Source organism: Neopsephotus bourkii, unplaced genomic scaffold (assembly GCF_033783945.1).
Source record: "Neopsephotus bourkii isolate Nb327-2 ecotype Australia unplaced genomic scaffold, CSIRO-AGI_Nbou_v1 NB_1511, whole genome shotgun sequence".
Classification (NCBI taxonomy): domain Eukaryota; kingdom Metazoa; phylum Chordata; class Aves; order Psittaciformes; family Psittacidae; genus Neopsephotus; species Neopsephotus bourkii.
Genome location: NW_026901987.1, coordinates 5,954,039 through 5,964,916, shown reverse-complemented (window position 1 = coordinate 5,964,916; position 10,878 = coordinate 5,954,039). Strand labels below are relative to the sequence as shown.

At 43.8% G+C, this 10,878-nt stretch overlaps 1 protein-coding gene across 2 annotated transcripts; it reads left to right on the top strand.

Moving 5' to 3' along the window:
• Positions 1-867: 867 nt before the first annotated feature.
• COQ3 (coenzyme Q3, methyltransferase) lies at positions 868-7,763 on the top strand. Of its 2 annotated transcripts, XM_061369868.1 has the most exons (7): positions 868-950; positions 2,053-2,176; positions 2,527-2,679; positions 2,827-2,926; positions 4,438-4,680; positions 5,838-5,997; positions 7,477-7,763. In XM_061369868.1, the coding sequence occupies exons 1-7, from the start codon at positions 884-886 to the stop codon at positions 7,671-7,673; spliced, it is 1,044 nt and encodes a 347-aa protein (XP_061225852.1). In that variant the 5' UTR covers positions 868-883; the 3' UTR covers positions 7,674-7,763. The 2 variants fall into 2 exon arrangements, with proteins under 2 accessions (XP_061225852.1, XP_061225853.1); XM_061369869.1 differs by lacking the exon at positions 2,527-2,679 and having other exon boundaries at positions 869-950.
• The last annotated feature ends 3,115 nt before the right edge of the window (positions 7,764-10,878 follow it).

Genomic DNA, 10,878 nt, shown 5'->3' with positions numbered 1-10,878 from the left:
GCTCTGCTTCCAGCCGTGGATACGGAGTGCAGGCTATTGAGGATCGCTCCTCCCCGTGTCTCCCCTCTCCCAGAAGTGAGGTGTCTTGTAATCCGGGCCTTCCCCTGCAAGTCCAGTGTGTTACCTGGTGGTACAAGAGACTGAAAGCTAATGGCTGTCTCATGGCAACATGGCTCTCCTAAAGAAGTGCTTCCTTGTCCCAGGACATGCAAGGATCAGGTCCACACGCAGGAGTAAGGGGACATACATAAAACGGCTGTGAATTTTGAGCGGGGTGCCCGGGTGAACCCCTGCTTATGCAAGCCATGGTGCACTGCAAGTTGGCATGGGCTGCGTAGGAAGCGCTCCCGGCTGCTCCATCAGCAGTGGTGCCACGCAACAGTGCTTCACTGTTGTGAAGGGAAAGGTAAAAACAGTGTTTTCACGTCTCTTGTACCACATCTTCAGCTGAAGTATATATATATATACACACACACATAAATACATACTAGCAAGCATGATTAAGTGCTTGTAATGGTCTGTCTAGCGTTTTGCTCTGCTTCCCTTGCATTTTATAAAATATTAATAAAAATACAGTAATAAATAATAATCTCTAAATAGATTTGTAACACATTCTGACCGCCTGCGGTACCTCACAACACCTAAGGCCGCAGCAGGCGCTGCCCGGGGCGGCGGCCGGACACTACCACGGACAAAGGCAGCACTGCCGGGCTGCGACGACTGACGGCAGGACCGGGCCCGGCCGGGCCGGGTTCCGCGCCGGGCGGAACCAACCTTCCCGGCGCCCGGCCCGGCAGGCAGCCGGCACCGTGTCGCCGCCGTACGCCCGGCGCCGGCAGGGGAGCGGGGCGGGGCGACCACGGCGGCGGCGGGGGCCTCGGCGATGTGGGGCGGCGGTGGGGCGGCCCGCGCCTTCACCCGCACCGTGGGGCGCCGGCGGGCAGTGGGCGGTGAGCAGGAGGGCGCAGAGGGCGCGGGTGGGAGGGCCCCGGCGCGGTGCCCGCGGGGCCTGGCTGGTCCCCGTACCCCGCCCCGCGGCCGAGGTGGCCTAGCGGGGAATCGCTTCTCCGGCTGCCTCACTGCAGGGCGCCGTAAGCCACCCATCGGCTTCCACCTGGCCTTTGCTTCTGGCAGTTCCCGGGGGGCGTACCCGTGGCCTAGGCTCGGCGTTGCGGCCGCGGCCTGCCCCCGCTCGGGTGCGCTGGGCTGGGGCATGGCTGATCCTTTGCGCGGCAGAGCCGGGAGCCCGCCCGGGCGCACCGCGTTCATGCCGGTGATGAGCCACTCGTGCTGGCAGTGCCACGCCAGGCTAACGCCGGCCTGTGGGGCCTGGTGCGGTAGGGACTGGTGGGCTCCACGCAGCCCTAACGGAGCTGTCCTAATGGAGGCGTTTTTCCCCTGCTGCCTCCTTTACATCCCGTCAGCCCAGAGATACCGGTAGTTTACCTAGCTCACCCCATCGCTCGCTGCTGCCTAAACCCATCTGCAGGGGCTGTTATTCCGGTATCGCTGTGGTTTGGTTGCTAGTGTCCTGGCCACAGCTGGATCGTGTTAGTGTGTGTTATGCTGGGAATGCCCAGTGCATGTTGGCAGGGCTGGTGTGAAGGACAGGTGCCCGTGGCCTGTCTGCACTGTGTGAGAGGTTTTATGTTTCATCACCAGTTCATAAGACACAAAATGAGCATGCAGTTGTGTATGCCTTACTCCAATAGGCAATGGAACAGGAATCATCCCAGCGTTGATTAACAGTAGGCATGTGTATGCACAACTTGTCAGAGGAAATGTTTTTGTGCAGTAATGGAAATACCTCAGCTGGGTGAAAAGTTCCTTCTCATCCAGGCTCTGAAAAATGCCACCGTACATAACTTGAGAAGTACAAGTGTTCTGAATTAGCATGTGCTCTTTTATTCAATCCTGTTCACTCACCAAGTACGATAGTGAACACTGTGTAAAGGTTTGTGTGGTTAGTGGTGGTGTTCTAGCACAGCATTGTCAAACGAGGTTCATAAAGCTGATGTTTTCCATTCGGTTGCCTTCCTTTTATTTCTGCAGAGAACCATGCTGATCTGTCCTTTCAGGCAGGCCTGAGAGGTGCCCTTCAGGACTGCAACTGGAAAACACAGCCGAAAGCCAGCAGTACTCTGCCTGCCTCTCTGTCCAAAATGAAAAGCAGCATGTAAGTGTGGTATCTAAAATTTCCTGTGTGACAAGGACCATCGTTTTCTGTAACAGTTCAATTTTACTTTGTGACAGTGTCCTGTGAAGTCATTTTTAAATCTCACAAATGTTTAAACCTTTAATGTGGCCTAGTTTTGTTTTGTTAATTAGTAGCTTAAAACGTACAGGTATCTGGCCATCTGTACACATAAAGTGTATAAAATCTGTTTGTTATTAATCAGGTGTAACTGGAGCCTCTAAAGGAGTGTGAGTTTTATCTCTTTTTCATGTTGTGACACAGAATTTCCCATATTTTACCTGACCTGAATACCGGTATGAGTTTCATGGCATTCAGCTTTCGTTATTCAGGCTCACTGTGAAGAGACTTTTCAGCACTTCACGGTCATCAGTGGATCCCAAAGAAATGAAAAAATTCCAGTTCCTTGCGCAGAAGTGGTGGGATGAAGAAGGAGAATATTCAGCCCTTCATTCTATGAATGATATTAGAGTGCCCTTTATTAGGTATGGGTTTGAAGACAGATTTTTAAATAATACATACTGTTTCTGCATAAGGTCAGTAAGAGAAAAGTAGTTACCAGCCCTTAAGCTGCATATTGAAGCTATGAAAGCACCCATGTGTTTGCCATTAATCCATCCCTTTTGTTCCAGAGATACTCTGTTGAACTTGAGAAGTAATTACCACCTGGGAAGTCCGCTTTCTGGAGTAAAGATTCTGGACGTTGGCTGTGGAGGTGGACTTCTCAGTGAGGTAAGAAATGGGGTTCTCTACTTTCTCTTGTTAAAAAGCAGACAGTGTTCGATTTGTTCTATTGTTACACTGCCTAGTTTCTAGTCCCCCGAGGAGGAGTTTTTCTTTTGCATGAGATATTAGTTACTGCCTGGTTTGGAGTGTGGAGTGTTCTACAAACCCCAAAGGAGCTGGTAATGAGAAGTTCTGAAATTCCAGGGTTCATCAGATAAGTAAGATTTCAAACACTGTGAAGGAAAGGAGAGGGGAAGAACAACGTCAAAGTCTTCGAGTACTCCTCTGGGCAGTCACAGTGTGACAGCTATTTCTTTTTTCAATTTACAAGCCTAGGCAAGAACACTTTAATCATGACAATCCTTGTTAGCAAAGACGTGTTTTCTGTTACAAACTTGTTCTTACACGTTCATTTCTTTGAAATGCTTACCTTCAATTTCTTATACTGGGGGTGGGGATTCTTGCCTTTGCTTTGATCTCATGGGAAAAGCAGGGAATAAAGTCAAATACCCAAGACATGCCTTCCCTCCATCAGGAGAGGTTCTCCTGGTACAGGGGCTGATGTTACAGCTGTTTTCACAGGAGTCTGCACAAACCTGGGAGTGAAAAGTCACTGTCTGTGGTGGAACCTTTTGGTTGCACCGCCTTGGAGCAGTGCTGTATCCTGACAATAGGGATTGTTTGTAAATTTACTATTACAGATCTGGGAACTTCTATCAGCATCTGAATCATGGTGTTAAAGAGGGACCTGAATCTCTCCCTGTGTTTTCTTCATTGTTTTGTTTCTCATTTATTCTGAGCAAAACCCTGTGGTCTTGTGAGAGCCCACTCTCTGACAAGGCTGGCAAAGCCAGAGTGCTGCATCAGGTTCTCAGACTGCACAAATGGTGAATTTCAGGTTGGAATAACATAGATGTGGTCATGTTCTGCAGCCTGTTTCAGTTTCAGAAGAGGTGATGGCTGAGGTGTTAACCTGTGAGTAAGAAGACACGGGAGAAACCTGAGTGACAGCCAAGCCTGATACTATCCTAGTAAACATCAGTGTTTAGTTCTCAGCAGTGAGAAAGTCCCAGAGATAATCATATATTAAGTAACCATTAAAAAGAGATGAGGATTTACCATTACAGGTAGATGTTGAAGAAAGTAATGACCGTAATTAAATACTGCATTGTTTTCCCCACTTTGAGGACTGTGTTGATTTCCCCCCTTTGTTTTTCCTCTGTTGGAAGGTAATAGTGGCAGGTTTGAAACAATTTATTCTAAAAGACAATTTCAGTATGTCTATTGCAATGCATAATTTTCTAAGAAAATTAACACCACCTCCTCCAGACCTAAGAATTTCCTTGCTTTAAGAAACATTTAATATAAAACTGCCATGTCAGAGCTCATGATTTTTTTTTTGTTTGCCTTGTGCTCTCATGGATGTTTTCTGCTTCATGTATGTACCTTGCAAAGCTGCAGACACCTTTAAGTAAATTGTTTTCATGCAGGGAATAAATTATACTCTGTATTATTAGCCTTTAGGTAGACTGGGAGCTTCAGTTACTGGAATTGATCCTCTGGAGGACAACATTAGAACAGCAGATCAGCACAAGTCATTTGATCCGGTCCTGGCCCAGAGAATACAGTACAAGTCCAGTTCACTGGAGGAGATTGTGGAAGAGTCTATGGAAACCTTTGATGTAATTGTAGCTTCTGAAGTAGTGGAGCATGTGGCTGACCTTGAAATGTTTATCAAGTGTTGCTCTCAGGTGTTAAAGGTAAGAGAGTTTTTGCTTTCATTATTGGGAACATTTATTCCCTTTTATTATTAAGGCTTGCATTTGAATGGGTGTGAAGGCACCTACATCTGCATTCATTTCTCCACCTTGAAGTCTGAACCATGCTCTAAAGGTACGTTCCATTCTCCTCCATCATGCAAGTACATCTTCCCAACTTCAGTAACTAAAGTTAGAGGAGATTCGTTTCCCCAGCCCTCTGTTAGAAAAGTGATATTGGCATTACCCAGAATTGCATTGTTGCTTTGAAGCAAGACCTTAAGAAATCTGGTTGCTTCTGATTTCACTCAGATGAGAGAAAACATGACATTGTTGCTATTGATTGATGGCTGTGGCTCAGACTGCACTGAAGCTGACTGTAATGATGTTTGGCTCCTAAGATTGCATTCCAGCTCTAGCATCACATCAGATGTGCTCTTGGATTGCTTATCAAGAGTCATAGTTATGCCTGGATGTAATCAGATGTTGTTTTATTCCTCTCTGATAAAGAAGGATGGTGGGCCCAGTACACAAGTAACAGCTTTCATTTAATCTCTTGATTTACCTTTCTGGTCATCAGAAGGAATATAGATGATTTGAATGAAACGCTGAACTAATTTTTAGCCTGCTATGGTAATGGAAATTATCTTTTATTTCTACCAAACAATCTCTGAAGTCCTTAGAACTAATTTCTGGCTTTGTTTTTTGACCCTGTAATCATTAAGACAAGCACAGCATTCGGCAGCTTTAAAAATTAGGCAGTACTGCACATTTTACTTTGGTTTTAAATTTACAAAGTGTTTATTTTTGCAACAGGTATTTTATGTACCTTAGTATCTTCTATTTATCCATTTCCTTGGCAATGGTGCATTATAAGTGACTTTGTTAGATATTTTTTGAGGAAGGAAGTGGTTTTCAGACTGCCCAAGACTTTGATTAGGTCGACTCTTGAAAGACTACTGAGTAATATGGTTAGAACACTATATTCTTTGTTGTATTTAATAGTATATTTGTAAATACTTATCCTGGGATGAAACTAATCCTTACTCTTGCAGCATGTAGACTTGTAGATAGACAAATTATGTGTTTTAATGCCATTAAATGTACATTTTAAAAATAATAAATATTTTTCTAATTTAATATTTTAATCTTTTAATTAGCCTGAAGGTTCTTTATTCATTACTACAGTCAATAGAACACAGTTGTCCTATGTCCTGGGAATTGTGGTTGCAGAAAAAATTCTGGGCATTGTACCAGAAGGAACACATGAATGGGAGAAGTTTGTCCCCCCTGAAGACCTGGAGCGCCTCCTGGAATCAAGTGAGTTCCAGGCTGGATGATGGGAATGCAGAGAGGTATTCACATGGTCCCTGTAGAAATGGCAAGGAGATAAGTTAGGTGGGGTGTGTGCTAGCAACAGTACACAGCTTTTCCTCTGTGAGTTACCATTGATTTCTGGCTTAAGGACACTACTGCTTACTGCATTTTGCATAAATGAAATAAACTAAGTGGAGCCCTGAGGATGCAGAGATCAGTCAAACAAAATCACTGGTACAGCTGCCCTCTATTTGATAGCCTAAATGAATATCCCAAGGTTTTCCATCCTGTTCAGATGACAGAATGTATGCACTGAAGTGGTTCCACATGCTCTAGGTCAGTTTTGAGAAAATAACTGTATTGGCATTCCAGAGCTGCGCCGCACTGTTTTTCATCTTTTCCTTGGGAAAAAGGTGTTTTTATTTTTGGTTGCTGCTCCGTGCTCTTTATTCATATTATATTCATATTATATTTCTTAAAAAATGTGAAGATTAAACCTACCACAAATTCATTAGTCAGTTCTTGAGAAACTGTATGATACCAATTTGAAGAAATAATTAAGTTGCCGTGGCTTGATTGCTTTTAAAATATACAAAACACTGAGCTGGGAAGAGTTCCACCCATTTCCCTGCTTCTCTGCAGATGTTTTAAAGCCCTCTCACTGAATATTTCACTTTGCTTTAGTTCACTGTAAGGAAGCTGTCCTGGGTTCAGCTATAACAGTTATTTTCCTCCTTCCTAATAGCTCATGCAGTGCTGAATTATGAATTGAGCTGTTCTCTTGGCAAGGTCTTTTTCTGGCGCTTTGCAGTACTGCTGTAAGGAACATGACTAATACCAGTTCACATATCGGTGTCTCTTTCTGTTCTCCCTTCAAAAGGAGAAGGAGGTGCAGTGCAGTGATTTGTTTCAATAGGATGTTTCTACTTCCATCATGTACCCTGATGGGACACAGCAGAGCCATGCAGTGAACTGAGAGCTGCTCAGCAGGGAGTGCTAAATCAATTTTCATTTGCACTGGGTCCTTGATGTCATTTTTCTGCCTCTTTCTTACATTTTTCTACTCCTAAGGGGAATCTGCAGAATCCTTCCAAAGATATGCTCAGGTTTTCACTTTGAAGTGTGTGACATCAATCTGAAGAACATTTCCACCCACAGAAAACATCACCAGTCACAAAGATGTGGTGAAGTTGGGGTTTCTAGCTTATGACTTTGCAGTGGCTCACTGTATAGCATGCTAATGGTACATGGTCAGGCACAGAGCTACTGCTGCTGCTGCCAATAATGGGACTCACTGTTACCAGTGATCCCTGCTGCCGTTGCTGCTTGTGGTGCTGTCTGACAAAGACAAGCTTGTGAAGCACTGCTCCCCAGCTCAGAGGAAACAGCCTGTTTAAGGCTTGCTGTTCTAAATGGTTTGATGTTGCAGTGACTTACAGTATTTAAGAACATCACTTGCTTTATGGCTTCTTTCTTTTCTAGATGGCTTTTCAGTCAAGACAGTGAATGGGATGTTCTATAATCCCCTCTGGGGGTCGTGGAGCTGGACAGAAAGCACAAGTATTAACTATGCAATGCATGCTGTGAAGTCTGGGGCTCAGGGACAGTCAAGCTCAACAAATGCGCCATCAGAGATGGAAAGCAAACAGCACTCAGCCACAGCTGGCACTGCGGTATGATGGTCTGAGATGTGTGGTGATGGGCTGTCACCAGGCACAGAAAAGAAGGTTTTACCCAGATGAACATAATAAAACCTTTTGTAACAACAAGCTTGCTGTTTGTGTTAATAATGCTATTTTTGGCCAGATATTTTTGGGCAGTCTCAGAAAAAAAAAAGTGCCTATTCTCAGGAATCTCTTAAGATCAAAATGAGCAAAGCTTTTAAAGAGTATTTTTATAAGAAAGTAGTTTCAAATTGTTGGACAGGAAAATGCAAGTTACTCTTTCTGTAGCTGGGGGGAAGCTCTTACTTGTGATGGCGTTTTCAGATGGCATGTAGACTGAGCTAAAACCCACAGTGATGTACAATAAATAAAATGCCTTAGGTATTTAAGTTACCTAACTCAGTTAAAATACAGGGAACAAGTATTTAAAAAACATAAACACTTATTTCCATATTATGTCCTCTTCCTGAGAGGATAAAAAAAAAGAGCAGCAAACCTTTTCTGTCAGGTCATGCTGTTTTCTACAGTTGACATGAGCTGATTGTGCGGTGGAAGAAGAGTCTCCTAGACCAGACTGCCTCAGCTGTCAGAAGCCTCTTCACCATAAAGGTACTTGCGGCTATTATTTCAACTCTCTTCCTCTGCCCAAATAAAGGAAAGTAAAAGTTGTGGGTAAAATTTTTCTAAGCAACCACAGCTTTATGCTAGAAAAATGATGTTGGCGCTCTGTCCTAGAATTGAAGTGCCATACCTGCTCAACCTTACAGCCCTGGTGTTAGGGGAAGAAAACGTGTTGGTTTACAAGGAAACATAATGTGTGTGTATCCATTGCTCTCTTTCCTTCTCTGTCTTCTTTCAGCTTACATACAGACAGAGAGGTGGCCTTTCTGCGTTTGAAGGGAGGAAACAGAAACTTTAAAAAATGTTTTAATTTTTTCTTTGTTTTCTGTCTGATTACTTGTGCATTTCTCCTGCTGTAGCGGTTTGGTGGCCTAAATTATTGTTCTGCATGTGCATTCTTACTGTTTTGCTGAATCTGCACGCTGCCTTAGGATCCAAGTTTCATGATTGATCTGATGATGCGTGAAAGAATATTTATAATAGAAATACTACTAATTTATAGGTATTAAGACTAAAAAGGATTATCTAGTGTGATCATTTCCATGACAGTAAGTTCTGTTTTATAATATTTGGCTATAGCCTGGCTTTGAAAAGAAGATTCATCTTCATACAGAGAGTTGAGTGATGGAGAAACCACTATGTTGATAAGTCAGTTGTTCCAAAAGCTCATCAGTTAAAGTGGTCTAACCTCAGATCCTAGCCAGTGATGTCTTCTCATCTTCGTTTTTCAGGGTAAGGACCTATCAGCTGTAATTTCAATTGAAGTCAGCCCTTAATTTTCTCTTGGATAAATGGGCTGAGATTATCTCTATAGCTATTACTGCTACAGTGCTGAGACTGTATGAAATTTTGTGGTAAACGTCCTTTCTGAAGCATGACAGCGGAAATGGATGCAGCATTTCAGAAATGGTTTCACTAATGCTGTCTGCAAGAGGAATATATCTTTCTTTCTGCTTGACAACCTTCTTCTGCAGGGGAGTCTCTGCTCCACTAGTCATGCATGCAGCGTGCCACATAATGTTCAGGAGAGGAGTGGCACTGGGACAAAGGTGAAGCCACAGCAGATAACCAGTGGTCTTTGTTTCTAACATTCCCCTAACCAAGTTAACAGCTTCAGCGTAAGTTACTACAACTGTATGGTTGGTTGTTTCAAATATTGCCAGCAGTGAATTGAAAGAAAACAGCTCCTGAGAAGTGCTGAGACCTGCACAGTTTCCTGGGTTAGCCCACTAGAAGTGTCCCCCAAGGGGCACAGTTTCCCACTTCATCTATTTATTTTGAGACTGATCAGGTGAAATAAAACTAACGCAGATAAAACTGGAATAGAACAGCTAATTTTTGTTTGCTTTAAAAGCCTTAGATCCACAAGTTTGTGTGATCAGCTGTTATCCTGGCTTTCTCATCCTTTCCTTTCTTCCCACTTGCTTGTTGCTTGCTTGCAGTTTTTCATTAAACTGTGAGCTGCCTGGGGAAGGAACTGTATGGTTTTTGTTTTGGACTGCTTTTCCTATATCACTTAATACAAAAAGCTTGTTTCTCTGTATCTGGTAAGAGGGATCACGTACCTAATTAACAATGGTGGGCATTGAAGCAACAAGCACATGGAACTAATTGTCTGTGGATACACCTGGTTTTGACAAAAACCTCACCACGGGCACCTGACGTTCTGCTTCTAAGCATGCATAGAAGCCCTGCCAATGTGGGAGAGTTCAGTGAGTGGTGTGGGCAGAGGGGTGGGACTGCTTAAGAAGGTCCTTGTGTACTTAACGGCCTGCCTCCAGATATCTCCATGTGCTCTCTCCTCACTCTCTAGCCCTCAGGTTTATACTCCAGGTGGAGTATCCTATCTGTTACGGCTGTAGTTCATTCCTCTGGTTAAAACAATCTGTTTTAAAGCTAGAATGTAAATGATTGCACTAGAGATAATTTTAGCAAGATAAACAGTGCAAGAATACCCTGCACCTTGGTTTTTAGCTGTTTTGGGATTTTTATTAAAAAATTCTTGTATTATTCATGACTGTGCAACTCTGGCACAGTGTAACTGAGTACTGTGCACTGAGTACACGCTACATGTTAATGCTGCAGAAGGTTTTTTCTTAATCTGTGCATAGGAAACCAATCAAGATTTCACACTTCTCTTAGCCCAGTTCTGTGGAAATTTAATAGGTGCTATTGAAGGGGACAGCATTTAAGTCAAATTTGCAAATCTTTTTGCCTTCGTGTTGAAACTTGTTCGTATGAAGCCACAGCTTTGACGCTTACAGAAATAGTGGTGGTAGGAGATAAAGTCATGTTACAGCATCAGACACACACTTGGGACTAGGGGTGAGGCAAGGAGTGATTCTCACCTTGAAATTGAGAAAGTCATATTTGGGGCTGGTTCTTTTTCAGTCTCTGTGTTTATTTCTGGTTGTAGGCCCCTGGTTCTCCTGTTCCCAGCTATTTGTTTCTGCAACACTGCAATCAGAGCAAGGAGCTGATATGCCCCAAAAAAGTCAAGCAGAGACAATCATGGTGGTCTGGGTGGTCTCAGCTATTCAGCTCTGTTGTGGTTCATCATGTTGTCTCATCTCTCCCCTGTTGCTCCAGACAGTCCCAG

Bases quoted from the DNA above. Each gene is read 5' to 3' on its own strand.
- COQ3 (XM_061369868.1), top strand. From the start codon at position 884: ATGTGGGGCGGCGGTGGGGCGGCCCGCGCCTTCACCCGCACCGTGGGG. The intron at 2,680-2,826 runs GTATGGGTTTGA...CTTTTGTTCCAG, and splicing joins ATTAGAGTGCCCTTTATTAG to AGATACTCTGTTGAACTTGA. The intron at 4,681-5,837 runs GTAAGAGAGTTT...TCTTTTAATTAG, and splicing joins GTTGCTCTCAGGTGTTAAAG to CCTGAAGGTTCTTTATTCAT.